The sequence below is a fragment of the Paramormyrops kingsleyae genome, chromosome 4 (genome assembly GCF_048594095.1).
Source record: "Paramormyrops kingsleyae isolate MSU_618 chromosome 4, PKINGS_0.4, whole genome shotgun sequence".
Lineage (NCBI taxonomy): Eukaryota > Metazoa > Chordata > Actinopteri > Osteoglossiformes > Mormyridae > Paramormyrops > Paramormyrops kingsleyae.
Window position 1 is genome coordinate 5,460,773 of NC_132800.1, and position 21,033 is coordinate 5,481,805.

The window sequence follows — 21,033 nt, forward strand, 5'->3', positions numbered from 1 at the left end:
CCTTACACACTGTAATCAGTGCATGATCCTTACACACTGTAATCAGTGCATGATCCTTACGCACTGTAATCAGTGCCTGCTCCTTACGCACTGTAATCAGTGCATGATCCTTACACACTGTAATCAGTGCCTGCTCCTTACACACTGTAATCAGTGTATGCTCCTTACACACTGTAATCAGTGCATGCTCCTTGCCCCTCTTCCACAAAAAAACAACTATCGTCAAAAGTTTATTGGCATCCCTTATTGTTTATTCCATATTTAACACAAATCAGACTTTGCTTTTGATTATTAATTCGTTTATAATATTTTACATAATGTAACATGAAAATGGCACAGACAAAAAAGATGGTACCCTTAGTTTAATATTTAGTGGCACCACCTTTTGCAGCAATCACTGCCAATGAGCGATCTCTGTACTTCACAATGAGACGTCTGCATTTGCCAACAGGTAGTTTGGCCCACTGTTCCTGAGCAAACTGCTCCAGCTGTCTTAGGTTTGAAGGGTGGCGTCTCCACACTGCAATTTTTAGATCTTTCCATAGATGTTCAATAGGATTAAGATCTGGGCTCATGTAGGACCATTTAAGAATAATTCAATGTTTTTTTCTCACCCATTCTTGAGTGCTTTTAGCTGTATGTTTTTGGGTCATCATCCTGCAGGGCCCATGACCTGCGACTGAGGCTGAGGTTTCTGACAATACTGTATATGTAGCGAATATTTTTATTTTCTATTTGGACTAAGAAACAACAGTAATTCAGCTCTATATACAATCTTTCCCTTACAGCACACTGATGATAGACTTTGGATGTGACCCAGGGCAAAATAAACAAAACACAGGCTAACAAAGAATAACTCCCTGAGTAGCAAACAAAAGTGAAACAAACAGACAACACAGAGCCAAGCCCTCTCAGACAGACATACAGCATACAAAGCAATGCAAGTTGTAACACTGGACACACACATGCACACAATAACAAGTATTGAGGCAGTGGGCACAGATTATTCGAAGCAATTGTAGGACCTTCAGGAGGACTTGGGTTACTGCATATTTCAGAGATACTATTGTCTTTGCAGAACATTCCATCCTGAGTTATTGCACCTGGGCCCAACTTTTAAACTAATTGGCACTCCCTAGGTTGGGAAGGATGAAGGATAGGGGAACAAAGGTGGGTTTCATCTTTATCTAGGGTTATATATCACAGTGGCATACTTTTATCACACCCCACTGTGGGTGCGAACAGAAACGACTCTAATGAGTGTAGGATCACACATGCACATATCACAGAGCTTAAATTCCAGGTGGCCTGAGACAAGGCCGAGCCTGGTATGAGAGGCACAAAAGGGGGGTTAGTGACCCCATACACACACACACACACACAGATAACAAGGGAGGCCAGCACTCCAACTTTTATTGCCCAAAGATTTAGGGACCTACAGACAAGCAGAGTGGACCTCAAGGACAGGGGTCCCTCGACTTGGCACACAACCCCCTCCCCAGACATCCTGCCTTGCATACCACTCACCGAACAGACCAACACCCTAAAGAAAGTTTCATTTAAGTTTGGCTTTTGTATACCCGGTATATTGATTTACTCACGACTACTAGCCTCAATATACAGATAGGTTATGTTTGTATGTCTCCTTAGACAATCTTAGTGTTTTGTGTGCCACCCTTATAACCATGTTCACGGAGTATCACCTATTTTACCCCTTTGCACTTGAACACATATAAATTTGAATAAATAAATAGGTATAGCTATTATTGTATATATATTTGTTCTCATGGTATACCAGAAGAATCTGGAAAATTAGTGTAACCAGTGTGTCCTAACTTTCAGAGACTCTTCTTCCGTTGTTTAACCCCCCCCCCCCCCCTTTTCTTCCTCCACATTCCTTTGTTGTCCTTATCTGATCTTGGTACCTTAGCAAGCTTCCTTTGTTCTACCGTGCTATATTAAAAAGAACTGAATTAAGGTGTACATTATCCATTTTGGAGAAGATCAATTGGAATAAGCCACACCAACCAAGATATGTTGAGTCCAGATGTGCAACTTATCTTGATATTACCACAAACTAACGGCCACGCCTATCTATGGATAAGATGTGCTGTTTGTAATATGAATATTTGATGTAATGTCTGCACAAAGTGTAACATCTGTTGAGGTGCAACCCAAAACACCTGTATCATATACTGATGTGAATCAGTCACATACATAAAATAATTAATTGTTTAATCAATTAATACAATTAAGACAGCTCTGAACCTGTGAAGCTAGTATGGCATGTTTGATGTCAAACTGATGGACAATCACTCCTGATTCCAAATCTGGTCAGTGGTTACCATGAAAGTGGATGTATGAAAAGTTATACTAGCTTAATGAAAATCATCAGTAAAGGGAGAATCAGTCGGGCCATAAATCCCAAAAGGACTGATACAGACCCCCTTCCGAAAGCCCGCCAAATGGATGGCCAGCCATTGGGCCAGGAGTCGAATTCCTGGTCATCCCTATTCATGAACTTTAGACCATAAAAACCTGGCACCTCAGAAAGAGAAGGGGAGAAAGATTATCGGGAGCAGGAAAGACCATCAGCCGAAGGAGCAGAAAGAACATCAGCCCAGGAGAAGAGAAGCCCACAAGAAGCCCTCCGGTGAAGGCCCAGCTAGACAGAGAACTGCAACCAAGACAAAGCTTCACCAGGAGAGAGAATCCAAGGGGCTCCACTCCACTGCTCCAAACGCCGCGCCTTCCTGAGTGCCATTGTTGGAGTACGCCGTCTCCACCCGGTCCGTGGATGAGAAGAGATTCACAGCTGACACGGGGAGAAGTTGCAAATCACCGGTTTATTCTCTTGACTGATTATAATCAGGGAGCGGCCGTCTGACATACATTCAGCATGTACAGGAGGAGGCTCTGCCATATGTATCAGCTGTATCCCTTTTAAAGCCCTTTGGGCATCCCTCCCCCTCTCGGTACCTTCCGTCTACGTGACAACCACATGTTTGACATTTACTCTAGTTAGTCGGTTAGTACTTGTCCTTCTGGAAGGCTAAAAGATAAGTAGGGGCCGCTGACGTTCTCTGTCGCCCCCTCTATCTGTTCCGATTAGGTAGCCTTGCCTTGCCGGCGCGCCAGTCAGCTCTCGTTTCGATTAGTTACAGCCTTATAGAATCATTCCCTCAATTTCCCCTTATAGAAATATTCCCTCACCATCATCCCATCAGCTCATCAGCTCTGCAACCAACTGCCAAGACCCCCCCCCCTACTCAGCAGCCAAGTAAACCAACTTCCTTTCATTCTAACAACTTAAGCTGTTCTGTTAACCTGCTATATGACTTTAGGGTCGTGTTTCCACAAACTGGGCTTGCTTTGCAGAACAGTATTTCCTTTTTAAAGTTACTCACTTAAATCCGGTCATTGCATTTCAATATTTACATTGTTTGTTTCTATTCCGTTATTTCGTGTTTGTTGTTTGTCTTAAGTGTAATGTCTGTCTTATGTTAGTTGTAGTGTGTTAGGATGCATGTCTTTTACACAACTTCAGCCTCCGTTCATTGAGTGCTCACAATAGTCCCTGCCTCTGTGCGATCTTGCTACATGCTCTGAAACCTCAAACTCGCCTGAAATATCGCGAGACTCTCTCTCATTGGTCGTGAGGGGAGCTTCGCTACCAATCGTGTACATTACCTGGTGATGCAGCTCGCTGGACGAGCCTTCTAACCCAGGTTACTAAGCGATATTGGTAATTAGTGAATCCCATTTAAGTCTTACATTAACAGACCCACAGGGATACTGCAATTGAGTTTGGAGGAGCCGACCATTCGGCATAACAATTGGTTAATAATTAGCAGTAAATAATAATTAATTAAACTTTAATTAATTTCAAACATATTGGTGGAGATATTAAAAATTACCTGAGCTAATAATTCCTACATGAGTACAATTTATAGCTGATGTACCCTTAAAAAATTAAGAAACCACAAGCAACATTTTTAGTTTCACTTATTTCTCAATTTATGTTAATGCATCTGTGTAAAATACACATTTTTTTTCAGACTCCAACCTGGCTCTTCACTGCTTCACATTGATGGGCTTCTTCCTGGCTTTATGGGTCTATAAGGGGAGTCCTAACAGTGTTAACTGTCCTGGTAGTGCACTTCACACCCCTTTATGTCCTCCATTCTTTTTGAAGGTCACATGAGGTCATCATCCAATGTATGAGGCACTGTTGGATAAATTGGCAGTCATCTCTGGCATTAGAAAGTTGCTTCTGCCCTCTACCAGGCTGGTTTTAGGTCATTGCCAGTGTCTCATGCTTCAATTTGTTCTTGAGTACTGCTGTCTTAGAAAGTTTGAGCCTGGAAGCAAACTGCTGCACAGTGTGGCCTTCTGGCAGCAGAACCAGGATAAAACCAGGATTAAAGGAGCATATTTTTAAAAAGGCTCCGGACCCACGACCCAGAGTAGGACAAGCTTTTGCAGAAAATTGAATGTATTTTTTGAAAAATATGGAGTGGTCTCGATTTTTTTCCAGAGCTGTACACACACACACTCTGATACATAGATTCAATTCAGTTTCATTTACAGTATATAGCCTGTTTTCATATTTCATTATCTCAAAACACTGAGACCAGACTCAAAGGGGGAGCCCATCCACCAGGGGGCAGCAAAGGAAGTCAAATGAACAAGATAACAAAATCCTAATTTATAGAGTCCAAATTTTAAGATATGTATGTATGTATGTATGTATGTGTGTGTGTGGGTATATACACACGCACAAAACAGGAACAAGTATCCAGTGGTTCATTAGAATGTTTTTTTTTTTTACCTGTATTCACCTTATTTTGGAATACCGATATAACTGAATTGCAGAACTATTTTTCCTTCCTTTAATTCCGTTTTTAGCCACAAACTAGTGATGAGCCGATAAAGCTTCATGAATTCCCCATACTGTGTCGGACCGTGTTTCGCATCTTCGAACTTTTTTCCCCAAACATAGGGAGACCACTTGTGGGTTTCGGCAACACTTCATTGAATCTGAAAATGCACGTGCACGCGCAATTGGAGTGTTAGTGACGAGGGTGACAGTGTAGGGGCTGGATTCAGTTTAACATTGGACATAAGAATCAAAATTAGCTTTATTTACTGTTGTGTATTTTGGGCTGGTGAAGCCACCGTATCAGGTATTACCAAGGGCTTTATGGGTAATGTAGTTTGTTCATACCAGAGAGCACTAGTATGTACGAAGCGCGCGCGAAGCTGAACTGTTTACCTGCTGCAAATGCATTAAAGGGAGCAATAACAACGGCACCTCTGAGTCCGTGTATCTCTTCGTTATTTACAGTAATGCCGCATTGCTTTTTACTGTGAATAACAGCAAATTGTATTGTTGACAATTGTTGGAGTAAGCAGTCTCCACCGCGTGAAGAGATTCACAGCTGACACGTGGAGAAGTTGCAGGTCACCAGTTTATTCTCTGACAGATTGCAATCAGGGAGCGACCATCTGACATACATTCAGCATGTACAGGAAGAAGCTCAACCATATGTATCAGCTCTATCCCTTTTAAAGCCCTAAACCCTAAAACCCTTACCCTACCCAGGAGTGCCCAACTCTAGTCCTGGAAGGCCAGAGCCCTGCACATTTTTGGGTTTCCCCTCATTTAACACACATGATTCAACTCCTTGTGCTAATTACCACACAGCTCTTGAGCTGAATCGTTTATGGTGGAACAGGGAAAGAACTAACCTACACAGGGCTCCGGCTCTCCAGGACTGCAGTTGGGCACCCCTGACCTAACCCCTAAAACCTAACCCTAATCCCAAGACGGTGGAACTGCACATGCGCAGAAAGGCTCGATAACACGTCTGGATCGTCAGAACACCGGACACCCAAAACACTGGCAAGCGGTTCATAGTTGTGACATTCTTTCTCAGTCTTTTTTGTTTGTACCAGTTAATATGGCATCCCCTGACAGCACACGTAATTAAACCTTTTCTACAATCCATAGATTCGCAAATAATCTCAACACGATTTTGCATAAGGGAAAGTGTAGTCAGAAGTGGGTAACCGGATGTTTTATTCTCCACACTCAGATGCATTTTGTGCTACAGCAATCATCAAGCAAACAGCACCTCTAGCGGAGCTGGCGTAAAGCGGAGAACAAACAAGCTGGTGTTTTAAATATTAGCTGAACGAGAATGCCCCCTGTTGTCTAAAAAAAGAAAATACAACTGATTTTACCAACATTACAAGTGACGAGGTACATATAACTGTCTAGCAGGGAGCTCGGAGTGAGCAAAATATTGAATTACGATTTACAAGCTGTACAAACGCAAAGAAGAAATTTGTGCTTCCGTTACCTTTGTTAAGACAAACATCGTTTTTTAGTTTTTAAAGAAAGAGACTCGACGAATTTAGCTACCGTTTGCACAGATAATAGAGATTTTCCTGTTCATGCTTCGACTCTCGGGCGGCTGGTTTTGAGATGCTTTCTAGGCTGCATTGTATAATACATAAAAAGCAACAGCATCCAGTTGTGACAATCAAAAAAAAACTTTAATGGTCAGTAGCAGACAATGAACTAGTGAGGGTAAAGAGTTTTATTGCCATGTATGTTCAGAGGAAGACAGCTGCAGAGGAGAGGACAGATAAAGGGTGGACAGTAGAGCAAACAGTCATGAAATAACAGACAACATTGCAGTATAAGAATGAGTGAAGAATAGGAAGAAGTATTTTATAAACCTAAAGTGAAATTCTATTGGCTCTGTCTGTTGTGATGTGAAGCACTTTGTGCTGCCTGGCTATACAAATAAACTACTCAACATGTGAGAGTTTGGTGAAACAGGAAACATCATTTTCACGGCTTGGGGGCTCCTACTCTCAGACCTGCTTCTTGTTTATCAAGTGTCACTGTTGGCTTCCTTGTGACGGTCATGTGACATGATTTAAACTGCAATAGTGTAAAAGGTATTTGGAGACCCAGCGCAGATGGGATTGCTGTGCACTATAATCCTAATTATGCAATTTTGTCATCTGGCTTATGCTATTTTTAGCCAGAAAGCGACTGATGAAACCAGAAAAATTCACCCATTATAGATTTGAACGTGTTTGAAAGAAAGATCTGATACACTTAATAAAGCATTCTTGTTGCATTCTTTTACCCTTGCACCTTTGAAACAGCAGTATGTGCACAGTGGTGGAAATACCACGGTTTCTCTTCCCCTTTCTAAGTACAAAAATATGACTGCTGCACAGAGATATCAAAAGTACGTTTGACAAAGAGGAAAGTCCTTCACCACAATTGAGCTGGAGGCCTGTTTTGTAGCCATGAGACATGGAATGTGGTGACTTCAACTTCCTTTACATCAGTTAAGGGTAACCACACAGTGGGCTAACAATTTCAAATGCGTTTTTTTCCTCTCCCAGTGGGGCTGAGTAGGTACTGCATGGTTTCTCCTTTTTTTACTAGCCGATTAGAAATGCATTTTTTTCTACTTGCAATGGACACTACTTGCATCTCATTCTGTAATCAGAGAAATCTAAAGATGTTTCATAATCCTAAAAATAAGTAATTATGTGAATATGCAGTACTTCCCCTAAAAATGTAAACAAACCACACCCCCTTTGAAGCTATATCACACAGGGGCACAGTAGGGGCATGGATCCCCTGGCAGAATTAGGGGGCCAAGCACTTTACAGGAGATCCTGAACAGGTGAAATGGAGGAAGGGGGTTGATTTTCAGCATTTTGCATATTTTACAGTGGGAGACCCCCACCATTTGAATATTTTGTGCAGCAGGGAAAGAATCCTCATAGCAAAGGTCTTTGAAGTCCTCACTTAGGGACACTACTATTTTAATAGGTAATTTCTCCAACAGTACAGCAAATATGTATCTTCAGTCAACTGACCTAATTGGTGTAGTCATACTCAACCACCAAAACAATGTTTTCTAAGTGAAATATGCAAGTGCCTCCGTCCCAATAGAAAAAGAATTACTCAACCAGCAAGTTCACTTAAATTGATTGATTTACTAATAACACACTTAGAACAAAGTTAAGCACAATGTTTACTGTGACAACTTGCATATTTAGGGGTCATACAATGCATCCCTCAGTCACTGATACACAATGGCATTAATTTCATATCTTGTTATATAACTCCACCTGTGGCTTCTACGTTTTTGAGTTAGGACCTTGTTTTGCAAGTTTCTCTTGGTCTTCATCACAGGTGTTTTGCACGTTGATGGGCTGGTCCAGCGGCCCACACTCTTGGAAGGTTTCTCCAGCTTTTACCTGCTTGTCCCATGTGCTGAGGTCATGCTGGCAAGTTTTTCCTAACTTGATGTCAGTATTCTTCTTCGAGAGGGAAGCTTTCCTGTTGGATAACCTTTGATGTACATCTCTGCTATTCAGCCTGCGTCGTATAGTCGAGTCATGAACGTAGACATCAGCTGCAGCAAGTGAGGCCTGCAGATCCTTGGATGTGGTCTTGGGGTTCTTTTGCACATCCTGGATGATCTTCCTTAGTGCTCTCTGGGATAACTTTGTCGGACGGCCACATCTAGGTAGAGTCTCTGTTGTCTTAAATTTTTTCCACTTGTAGACTATTTGTCGTACGGTGGACCGATGAATCCCGAAGCGTTTGGCGATGGTTTTATAACCCTCTCCAGACTGGTGAGCATTTACAACACTCATTCTGACATCCTCGGGGGTCTCTTTTGACCGAGGCATGACCTTTACATATGAGAGGACCACCTAGAGTTTGTCAAGGGGATTGGCTCTTTAAACTGTTAGCATAACATTCAATTAAGATGCATGGTTTTACTTATATGCCCGACTTAGGTGATTAAACAAACATACTTATTTTTTAGCCATCATATACTCATACACAAAGTTATTAAGCATAATCTAGTATCTATATTATTAAACAAGGATTTCATGGGAACACCTGAACACAGTGCATCTTGAATGTGAATACTGCAAAAAGACAACAGGGAACAGGGAAAAAATAAAGGATGCGGTCAGCAGTTCAGGACTGAAATGGAAACTGAACAGATTTGTCAGTCCTTTCTTGAAGAGAATTGCAAAGCACGGGCAAAGTTGGCTCCACCACACAGGGGGCCAAAGTTGGACTGATGACACCTGATTCCCAAATGAGTTGACGTGCTGGACTGCAGCTACTTTGAAAAACATATAAGGTTGAGAGATCTTGTACATACGATTAAATTGCTGGACCATATATCTGCTAATATGTGTTCAAAGACAGTGAGGTGACAGATGGTTCGTAACACAAGTAGCGTCCCCTAGCTGGACTAGAGGATGAGAGAACCCAACTTTGACAGCCCTGTAGGGAACAAACAGGGAGTTAAATGTTAATTTAAGACAAACACAACTTACAAATACTGCCTAGGAAATGCTTCAGAAATATAACTAATATAACTGGATACTCCTGACAAATCATTACACTATTCTAAAAGATTAAATACGTTTAGCTAGTCAACAAAGCTTAACACATTAACATCAGAAAAAGACTAACGAATGTCCTGTATAATACTATATATATCAATCCTCAATAATAATTTCACATAAATGCTAATGCTACGGCTACTTACAGCATTATGTCTTGAAAATAACATGGGCGGATAACTAGCTGCATGACGTACGTAAAAACAATGAACAGTTTCATTTAGTCGCCTTTATTGTGTAGAATCAAAAGCAACAATACGTACATTTTATATTCATCCCTATCCTGATACCGACATACAAAAAACCTAGGCTAGTTCATATTTATCCTTGACTAGTCCGCATATACTTACCTTTTAAAATAAAACGTATACAGAAAAGACTGCAATTCGAAGCGTTCCTCTTTAGCACATACAGAAACATAAACAGGTAAAGTTATGTTGAAATATTTAACAAAACATTTGTAATAAACAGCATGAACAGTTATACCCCGCAGCGTTTACTCTCATGTGTTTCACATTGTCACGTTGGCAGCCCACGTGTCTGAAGCCTATTCTTATTGGTCAGGCGTTTTGCATTTAAAAACCCGCCCTTGATTCTATTGGTTGTTGTGTGTGACAATCAGGGCACCCGGAAAATGCGGTTCATATTATTGCAACCACATAAACTCGTTATTCTATTAGTATTATACGGTACACCCTAATACAATAAAGTGGTCTCGAGTTTCATAGGGCAATTGGATGACAATGAACTCGAAAAGTTCTAATTCTAGTTCTTTAATGCACACGAATTTCTGTAGTGCTATGCTTCCTCTTAAAACTATTCTTAAATTAGTCAGGGCACTACGATTAATGAATGCAGAACTGCAATTTCCCGACAGCTCGGTGTCTAAAAAAAGCTTACTTGTCATCGAGTCAGCGGTCGACAACTGTAAGGAAGACACGTATTATATTTATGCCTATTATTCACCTTTTATGAAGGATGTTTTCAGGTAAGAAGCTTAATAATGATAATAATAATAATAATAATAATAATAATAATGATAATAATAATAATAAGAGAACATACGATAATAAATTAACTTGAATGTATTGATAAGTGTTCATGCTGTCAAGTCCCGAGATATTGCAGAAAATTAAGAAACTAAATCAGATGACCCACCCAGTTCATTCCTGCGAAAATAACGTGGAGATTATTGTCCCCATTCCCTGATCATTTTTCCACACGGAGAAGCTAAACGCTGATCGTCGTAGATATTAAAACATGGGGGGAAATCTTCGACTTCTACTTCTCAGCTTTTTGCTTTCCGGTAGGTCATATTTCGTTAATCTGCATCAAATGAAATTATTATTTTCGGCATTTGAACTCGTTTAGTGAGACAATATTTTGAATTTATTATTTATGTGCTAATAGTAAGTTAAACTATAAGTATAACAATGACAATCATAATTACATCAATAATAATAACAATAATAATACTATTCATACAACAATTGCTTGGGCTGTTGGAACCAGCTGCTGTTGAATAAGATTTCATTTTCATGTTCCTGTAGATCTTGCCCTTCCGCTTTTAAGATGCAGGGTCTTTTTAAGAGTTTCGTTTGAGTGCATATATTAACGGTTGCATTGAACGCCTGTTAATAGTTGCACTGATTACAACCTTTGCCCCGGTTTCAGGTGTCCGGTGCGCTGAGTGGTCTCTTTGGGTGCCCACTCACTTGGATGCCCTGGAGGATTCCTGCCTGCTCATCCCTTGCGGTTTTGATTTGCCTGATAATTACCTTGGACAGCTGAGTAAACCGGCAGGCGGGGTGTGGAGGAAAGGCTCGCCGTGGTTCACAGGCAGCGTCGATGTGTTCACCTCCTCCCGCAGCCGCAACTTGCTTCACGGCGAGATTATCGGAGACCTATTGCAGAAGAACTGCACCACCATCCTCGACGGACTCCACCAGAATTACACCGACAAGTATTACTTCAGAATTGAAAGTGGATTTCTGATGACTTTCCCAACGGAAACACTGATACAAATTACAGGTAAGAGACAGCTGAACATAAGGACACCTTAATATCAAGTTTTTATTGTCTGATGTATTCTAGGAAACAGTGAAATTATTGTGCTACGGGGGCGGGCAAGACAACCAGCAGTGCAATACGTGCTGAGACAGCGCAAGACAAAATACAGTCAAATATGGGGAATGCAACAATAAATATGGAATAAATAGGTGGTTTATTGGGGATGGATGTGCAGATAGCCAGAGAGGTAGAAAGTTGGCTACTAATAAAGTGCGGAAAACGTGGGATATTGACAGGCCCAGAGTGGCAATTCCCAGTGGGCCGCTTAGCTGTTGTGCCGGTCAAGAACAAAATAATATGACAAGCTTAAGACTGAGCCGGTCGGGAGCAAAATAATTTTATAACATTAAAATTTTACAACAACGCTTTGGAATGTTAACCAGCGAGTTCTCTCACGCGCACACACAATAGATCACAATTGCTCTGCATACAGAAACGCGGGAATATGCGGCACGCGCGTGAGGTTGACCGCCTGCTGTTTAAAGCTGAGTGACTCAGAGTGAGCGCAGCGCGCGGTCGCGGAGGTGTCACAGCTAAGCGCGTGCCATGGCCAATCACTGGAAGTTTCTTGAACGATGGATGGTAGAAAAATAGAAAGAGACCCGGTGGGGCTGAAAACGTAAGACTGCTTAAACACTCCACTATGCATTTTATTATTAATTTTCCTCACGAAATGTCAGTAATATATTTATCAGAATATACTTGAATTGTGGCATCGTTTATCAAAGCTCCCCCCAGAAATGAATGCAAAACGGCCAGGGTTTGGGCATAAATCCCCACTTAGTCCGACTCTGTGCCTGGATATTGAGAACAGTGTGCAGTAGGCCTGCAACACGATGCAATACAATTGATACAGCGAGGACAGATGCAGGGCGCTAGTTTTTAGCAGCCTGATGATTTGGGGCAGGAAGCTGAATTATGTGAATACTATGCTGGACATATCTTTAAACTTTACGGGCGTCGCAAGAATTCCTCAAAATGAATGTTGCATTTTGTCGTGTACATGTTATTTACTTGTTTGCTTAGTCTAGGGGAAAATGTAATTGTATTTAGCAAGATCTTTATTTGATAGGTTCTTAGTTATTTTAGCCTACTGTTTTGCGCGTATTTCCCAACGACAAAAATACTGAATATTTTGAATAATATGTCTATATATATATATATATATATATATATATATATATATATATATATACTGTCTCTGAAGCGTCAACACGGGTTCCTGTCCCACAGACACTCCACCCAAACCACGGTTGTCCCCGGTGTCGGTGGCGGCCGTGATGGAGGGCACCCTTCTCAATCTGTCCTGCACGGCTCCGGCCCCCTGTCCCCGCCTGCCGCCTGATTTAATATGGACGCCGCTTCTGGGAGACGCCCGCGGAGCGCTGGTGACGAACGAGGACGGCACCTTGACTGCGACCTCATCGCTGGAATTTAGTGCGTCGCACCTCCATCACGGGCTGACCATCTCGTGTACCGCCGCGTACGCCCGGCAGACGAACGGCAGCCACAGCGCCACCACGCGGAGCCCCCCTCTCACGGTTTTCTGTAAGAGTCTGGTCGCTTCGCTGATGCTTTATGCGGACATGTAGTTTGCTGAACTGCAGTCTTTAAGTTGCCCGTGTGTGTGTAGGGCGTGTAGGGGAGCGCGGGGCACAACCTAACGCGGGGTTAAATGTCACAATGACCTTTTACATAGCAGCACAGGGTACAGCATGGCGTGCTTCCGGTCAGTTAACCACATCTCTAGCAGACGGTTAACGGGTAATTGTAAGAGTTTTTGGTCGAGTTTTCGTGAAGATATACAGCAAAGAGTATGAAAAGTAATTTTCTTTATCAATAACTTGTTTTTACTGAGCTGTGTCTGTCACTTTTTGGTGCAATTGTACAAGAATGCCAGTTTCTTGAAACAAACCTAAATTGTTTATTTGTAGCAGAAATGTGTATGTTGCTTTTATAAAAATACCAAAATGTGTTCGGTTGTGCCTCGCACTGCTCTATATACCCTGTGATGGACTGGCATCCAGTCCAGGATGTACCTAAGGAGTTTGTACTTGCCTCTGAATGGACACAATGGAATTTGGATATTGGATACAATGACGTTAAAGAGAGAATCTCTTCCAACACATGCACTGTGCATGCCATGAGGGAGATTGCATCCCGCAAATGGGACCTATAATCTTAACTTGACTCCAATAGCTGGAAAATAAGAAAAATAGGAAATGACTGTAAATCAGATCAGTAAACTACATCAGTAAAATGGTCGTGATGATAGATAGCCAATGACTGACTTGGTAAAGGACACCAACTAGCTCGCATTGATCAGTTCACTCTGACTGAGTGACTATAGCTGTGTCCAATTTCAGGGGCTGCAGCTTGCTAATAAGGCTGCGCTCCAAGACAGAAGGCATCACAGCGGCGTGACAAGGCTGTCCCATTGCAAAGGTTCCTTTAAATGCGGCCTAGAAATGCAAAGGTTCTTTTTCCGGTCTTGGACTGAGGAAGAAACTGTCTCTGAATGTGAAAGTGTGAGTGTGGATGGACTATAGGCGCTTGCAGGAGAGGGGCAGTGTTGGGTGGCTGGAGTCTCTCAAGATGCTGCTCACTAGGACCGACGGGAGCTGTGTGCCCGAGATCCTCTGTGCTGTCTTGACCACTCTCTGCACCATCTTTTGGTCCTGTGCTGAGCAGGTGTCATGTGATGCATGTATATACGTACACAGGGAATGCACAGTGAAACTGAAACACCTGGTTTTTGATCCCAATAATGTATTTGTATGGTGGAGGGTTGGGTGGCACAGTGGCACAGCAGTCAGCACTGCTGCCTCACAGCAAGAAGGTCCTGGGTTCAGGCCCAGGTCCTTTCTGTGTGGAGTTCACACGCTCTCCCCATGTTCGTGTGGGTTTTCGCCGGGGGCTCTGGTTTCCTCTGAAAGTGTGCAGGGTGGGCTGATTGGTGAGTCCACATTAGCCCTGTGAGTGTGTTGGCGACTGCCCAGGGCTGGTTCCCACCTGCGCCCATTGTTCCCAGGATGGGCTCCGTGACCCCAGTCAGGGTTAAGTGGTTTCAGAAAATGGATGGTGTAGGGCCTCCTTTTGGGGCCAGTACAGCATCACTTTGTCTTGGGAATGACAGACACAAATCCTGCAGAGTGGCTAGAGGGATTTTGAGCCATTCCTCTTGCAACAGTGGCCAGGTCGCTACGTGATGCTGATTTGCAGAAAACATTTCGGCTTCTCCGAAACATCCCAAAATGGCTCAGTAATATTCAGATCTGGTGACTGCAGGCCATGGGAGATCAACTTCACTTTCATGTTCATCAAACCATTCTGTCAGCAGTCTTGCTGTGTGTATTGCTGCTTTATCATCCTGATACATGGCACCACCTTCAGGGTACAAAGTTTGAACCACTGGGTGGACATGGTCCTTCAGAATGGTTTTGTTATTCTTTGCAGTGATTTGTCAATCTAGAACAAGTAGTGGGCCTAGAGAATGCAACGGTATTTCAGCCCAAACCATCATTGATCCACCTCTGTGCTGCATGATGGGTACACAACACTCCGGGTGGTGAGCCTCTTTGGAGCTTCTCCACACCGTAACTCTCCTGGATGTGAGAGACAGTGAAGGTGGACTCATCAGTGAACAATATATGTTTCACAAGATTTGCACAGCTGACACCATTGAAACTGATATTGGCATGAGTGACCAAATGTTTGGCTATAGCAGCCCCACCAAATATTGACCCAGTGGAGCTCCAACCAACAGTTTTGGTGGAAACAGGAGAGTGGAGGTGTGTATTTAATTCTGCAGTGAGTTGGTCAGCTGTGGTTTTATCTTTTCAGATACAATCCGGTTTAGTACCCCGACATTCAGACATCTTCCTCTTGCATTGTTACTCCTGCTGGTTGTAGTCCATCCTTCATGATGGTATGCCGACATTATCCTGGATACCGTGGCTCTCGATACACCACTAAGACTTGCTGTCCTGGTCACAGATGCACCAGCAAGACATGCACCAACAATTTGTCCTCTTTTGAACTCTGATATGTCTTCCCTTGTATTGTTTGGATTGCCACATTTTATGTACAGCTGTGCTATTTTTCTGCTAATTCAGCCTTCACACTCTGCTCTTACTGATGGAATGTGCGATCAGTGAAGCTTGGCCACCAGGTTGTGCATATAAAGTTGTGAAACCTCAAACACTGTTTTGGCCAGTGTTTCAGTTTCAAATCCCTGTACATAGGCGCACACACATACAGACACATACACACATACAGGTTTGTAATTATATCTTTGTGGGAACTCTCCATTTGTTTATGTGGGGAACACTCTAATCCCAACATGACACCCTTAACCCCTACCCAGCCCTAACCTTAACCATAAGTAACCAAACAAAATACAAAACTTTTTACGTCACATTTACAGGCCTCTGTGGGGACCTGAAAAATGTGTGATTTTATGTGTGATCGCATCAGCTTGGGAGTCACATAATCCCATCCTTTTACCGATGTCCATCACCTCTGAACAGACCCCCCAAGAAACACGAACGCCACCATCAGTGCGCCCGACCCACTGACAGAAGGCGACCTGGTGACTTTGGTCTGCACCAGCGACGGCAACCCGCCCGTGGAGAGCTACGCCTGGTTCTGCCAGCATGGAGATGGGGCTGAACGTCTCGGCTTTGGGCAGGACTTCGCCTTTAATGTGACACCCGCCCACACTGGTCTGTACCTCTGCCAGGCTCAGAACGCCCACGGCAGTCAGAACTCTTCGGTGATCCAGCTCTGGTTGAAAGGTCAGTGTGTACCACTGCGGAAGAGGGTGGGGTTCACAACTTGAACGACGTCGTTAAGCTTCAGAGGCCTCACAGTATGAGTTTGCACGCGTAAATTCAGAAATGTCGCCTGTCCTTGTAGAAACTGGTTTGGGATCTGGCACAATATAATTTATCGATACCAATATTAAAATGTTTAGTATTTGCCAATAACGATACCATTTTTTACCCCTTTATCAACTACTAAGCATTAATACATATCAATTGCTGTAGTGTTGTGGCGAAATTTTTTGAGTATGCTAAGTAATATAATGTATTAATATAAATATAATGGTCATGTTCCTCACACAAAAGCTGCGCCGCTATGCTACAGGAAGAAATCCACGGCCAACATGACTTACACAAGTCTGCTTCTTTGTTTTATTCAGTAACAACTTTCACAAATTGTGCAGTCTACTACCAAATCATAAACATATCACTGTACCCCTTTTCAGTTAAAAAGTACACATAAGTCTCCAGTACAAAATATACAACTGAGAACAAATAAAATTTCTTATTAGTAATTAACCAAACTTTAGAAAGAATGACTAGCCCATTATTATGTGAAAATCACAGCCTATTTGTTGAGGCTCACCTTTATTCTTAGCCTGAAAATAAGCATAGTCAAGCTAAATGTTTTTCCTTTATGGGCATAGGAGCGGGATGACAAGCTTCTGCGGGTGCGGGCGGGAGTGGGACAGAATCTTGCGGGTGCGTGATTTAAAATTCCATCCCGCACAGACCTTACATTTGTAGGAGAGGAGACGTCCACTGTAGGTCTGTGGCTGGCAGGACTGGGAGGACTGCTGTTGGTCCTGCTGTTGCTGGGACTAGTCCTATGTCTCTGCAGGTAGGATAAATTCTTGTGTTTATGGGATATTCTAGTTCATTGGCAGATAGACAGCTCTAAAGTTATACTGTTTAAAATTCATAACATTCTACATGCAGAGCTGAGCGTAAAGGAGTTGGCTAACATTCCTGCAGTGCCTCTTTAAGAGTCCTTTTGAACACCAAGTTCAATGTTTCCCTATTAGCAACATGAAGGTGCACAATGGCACAACTGCAGAGTGGACCTGGGATTGTTAATCTGTGATGTTCATGGGTATTATGGTCTGCAGCTGAGTAACAAAGTGTTTTTCTAGACTTGAGATATATGCATTGAGTAACATTCATTATATCTTTTATTTTAAACTAAAATTGTCTGTTTTGTCCCAAACGTAGAAGATCCAGGGACTCATCAAGCTCTGTAGATATGAAGGTAGGGTTGACTTTCCCACACACACTAACATACATGCTTGACAAGCAGGGTTGCTGCATATCGACAGGATGGTAGATTTGCTCCAGGAGAGCTCTGACGGGGTACTGACTGTTTAGTGTTCCTGCTCCTCTCTAAGCATTTGTGAAAATGGTCAGTGGTAAGACTGGCTTTTTTTTGTTTGCTCCTTTAGTGCTAAGTTGAGCTGCCTGTCATATGAGGTTCACTAGCTTAGGGGTGGAAGTAGTGAGATGCTTGTGTGAAACCAAAGTGATTTCTACACACAGTGTGATTCAGAAAATTCCACGCTCTGGATAGACACTTTTCTGTCAGTTAAAGTTCCACCAGAAATATTATGCTTATTTCCTCTTAAGAATTTTATTTCTGTTTTTCTGATTCAGCTGAGTTGTGGAGTGAAGGATAATTTTCTCTTTTCTGATTTTTTCCCCCAACTGTTCTGTATTGCAGGACCAAAAAGTTTACGTTAACATGCAAAACACTGTTCACTCAAACGCGTACCTCTCTAGCAGTGACCAGTCAAGATGGGCCACGGATGAAGAAGTCTATGACAATTCAATAATGTTTCACCTTGAAAAGCCTAATGACTTTCCTGACCAATCAGAAGATGACATTGACAATATCTATGCCAATTCTTTCGCAGTTGACAGCTTATCAACCCAGTGTAGTTAGTCCTCTGTTGTGGAGATGACAGCTCTGATTGCAGCAGAACACCTTGATAGTGACACTTTCGCAAGGCAGTAATGTAGTAAAGTCATGTGTTGCATAATGACGTTTTGGTCAATGACAGACCACATATACAACAGTGGTCCTATAAGAATGAAATAAATGAACATTGCATGTATTTTTTTAATACTCTTTGTGAGGAACAAAGTTAAATGAAATTCAGGGACACCAGGTGAACTTTAGTGATATATATGAAAATGCATACTATAAATAATGTGCTGTCCTGTGGTGGACTGGTGTCCCAGTCGTGGTGTACCCCCGCATTGAAGGATAGGCTGCAGGCCCCCATGACCCTGGCCAGGATTGGCACTTTGAGGATGGATGGATGGATGGGACACAACAGCTATTATAAACAAAATGTCCATTTTCAGTGATTATTTTTTTGTTCTTTGTTCCCCTGCTACTAGTCCCACTGTCAGAAGAAACAAGCACAAATGTCTAAAGACACATCCTTTGTATTCAGTATAACGTTCTTTTTAAATAAACTTCCTGAACACATGGACAGTTTACCGTGTATCCAGTTATATTAATATTTATATACTTTAACGTGCAGTACCGTAAATTATACGCAGGTGGGATCCTCTTCACTAGTGCTTTGCTGCCCCCTGCTGGTTAAATGTACCCCATTAGCTTTCATTCTGTTTATTTACAGAACTTACACAAGGAAATGCAATGTTGCTTTTTGGTATTCAATTAAATTCTTTTATTAAAAACAATGTTTTGTCATATTTTATTTAATTATGAAAGTACAAATGAATCATTAAAGAGCTTATTAAGATAAGATGCTTATTTTGAAAGTTTTTACAATTTCTGGATTCATTTCGTATTTTCCTGGAGTTAGTGTTAGGTAAGCTGAGCAGTAAAATAAATAGTTATGCTAACTGCAGTGAGACCTGTCTGAGGGGGCCCTTCTCATTCTGTCCAGCCATTTAAACACAGAGAGGTTGATGTGCAGTGTTGGATTGTCTGCTGGGAACCTGTACAGCCAGTGCTTTGTGCCACTGATGGCCTCTTCTTCACAAGCACTTTGCTGCCACCTGCTGGTTAAATCCAGTCTTTCATTCGATTCAATTTTGAGTTGGTTGTCTTACCACAGCAGTACAAATGTTTAAGAATGATTTTTTTTAGTAGTAAAATTCATATTACATTACTTATTAATGCTGAAAGATATTTTATGCATGTTTATCATCATTTGTTCTGATAAATGTTCTAATAAATGATCGATACATTTGTACTCTGCCATCCACCACCATTCCTGCTGCCTCCTCCCTCTCCAAGACCAGGTTACAGCCTGTGGTCCGATCGGCTGAAAAGCTCACAGGCTGTCAGCTGCCAACACCAGAGGACGTGCCCACTGCCATGGTAAAGAGGAGAGCAGGGAGGAGTGCTGCTGATTCCACCCACCCAGGCAGACTATTCCACAGCTGAGGAGCTATTGGAGTGTAGTCTAGTCTAGTATTAGATGTATGTATTAGTCTATCTGAATCATGAAAGGAGAGCAGCATCCGAAGCTTGGCAATGTTCTGTAAATGGTAGAATACAGTTATAGGAATGCTTCTTATGTGGGCATTGAAACATAGATCTAAATCTGCTAGGACACCAATATTTCTGACCACTTGTGCTAAGCTGAGTAAGAAGACCATCAAGGCTGAGGTTGTCAAACTTATTCTGAGCAGCCTTGGGTTCAACTAGCAGTACTTCTGTTTTTTCGAGACTTAACACAAAGAAAGTTTTAAGTTTATCTGTTAGAATCTCTGTAATGAAACAGCAGGCTGGGGACTCGGGTGTCTGTGTCTGTGTGTCTGTCGGGGCTGAGAAATGCAAACAGCACTCAGTGTGACAGGACGGCTGATAAGGCTCAGGAGAGAAATACCTCCAGTCACGGAAGCAGACCCTTCAAACCAAATGAGTGATGTCTCCCACCCTCCCCCATCCTGGCCACAGCCATCCTGTGACACCTTGTCTGCCTCCCCCATCACCAGCCATGATCATGGAGTGAGAGGCATATTCTGGAGTCAGATCAGGAAGGCAGCTGCAACATGTCACCTGCAACACTCAAGCACTGCGCTGCTCCGCTGGCCTCCATCGTTACTGACCTCTTCAAAAAGATTCTGAGCCAAAGCACAGTACCCGCCTGCTTCAAATCTTCAACCATCATTCCAAATCCTAAAAGCAAAAACACCTGCCTAAATGACTACAGATCAGTAGCCCTGACCTCAGTAGTTATGAAGTATTTTAAGAAAATTATCGAATGCTCTCAGCACCACAACTATGACACAACTTGTTCAGCTATTGTAAGGAAGTAATCCAACTGGTGTCATGATGTCCAGCTACCATAAGCAAGTAAGCCAACTGGTGTCACGGTGTCCAGCTACCGTAACGAAGTAAGCCAACTGGTGTCACGGTGTCCAACTACCGTAACGAAGTAAGCTAATTGGTTTCACGGTGTCCAGCTACCGTAAGCAAGTAAACCAACTGGTGTCATGGAGTCAAGCTACCACAAGCAAATAAGCCAACTGGTGTCATGCTTATGCAGCCTCTAAAACAATACTCACATACACACTCACTCAATAAATAAATACAAATTGCAAATAACAACAAAAAAATAAAAATTGAGTCCCATTGTGTTAGAATCCTTTTTAAAATGCCACTATACGGCTGGGGGGGCATGTCTGTCCA

General features: G+C 42.4%; 1 protein-coding gene and 1 long non-coding RNA gene across 3 annotated transcripts; one reads left to right on the forward strand and one right to left on the reverse strand.

The window, feature by feature from the left end:
* Positions 1–8,014: 8,014 nt before the first annotated feature.
* Positions 8,015–10,094, reverse strand: LOC111850892 (uncharacterized). The gene is made up of 2 exons (XR_002839901.2): positions 9,822–10,094; positions 8,015–9,349 (listed from the first exon to the last, which is right to left on the reverse strand). It is a non-coding gene; the product is annotated as an uncharacterized lncRNA (long non-coding RNA).
* A 56-nt stretch (positions 10,095–10,150) lies between these two features.
* LOC111850891 (myelin-associated glycoprotein-like) lies at positions 10,151–19,135 on the forward strand. 2 transcript variants are annotated; one of them, XM_023825258.2, is made up of 8 exons: positions 10,151–10,459; positions 10,699–10,777; positions 11,146–11,502; positions 12,775–13,089; positions 16,071–16,337; positions 17,097–17,205; positions 17,577–17,613; positions 18,079–19,135. In XM_023825258.2, exons 2-8 carry the CDS (start codon positions 10,732–10,734, stop codon positions 18,298–18,300), a joined length of 1,353 nt encoding a protein of 450 aa, XP_023681026.2. In that variant the 5' UTR covers positions 10,151–10,459; positions 10,699–10,731; the 3' UTR covers positions 18,301–19,135. The 2 variants fall into 2 exon arrangements, with proteins under 2 accessions (XP_023681026.2, XP_023681025.2); XM_023825257.2 differs by having other exon boundaries at positions 10,152–10,459; positions 10,702–10,777.
* Positions 19,136–21,033: the final 1,898 nt, after the last annotated feature.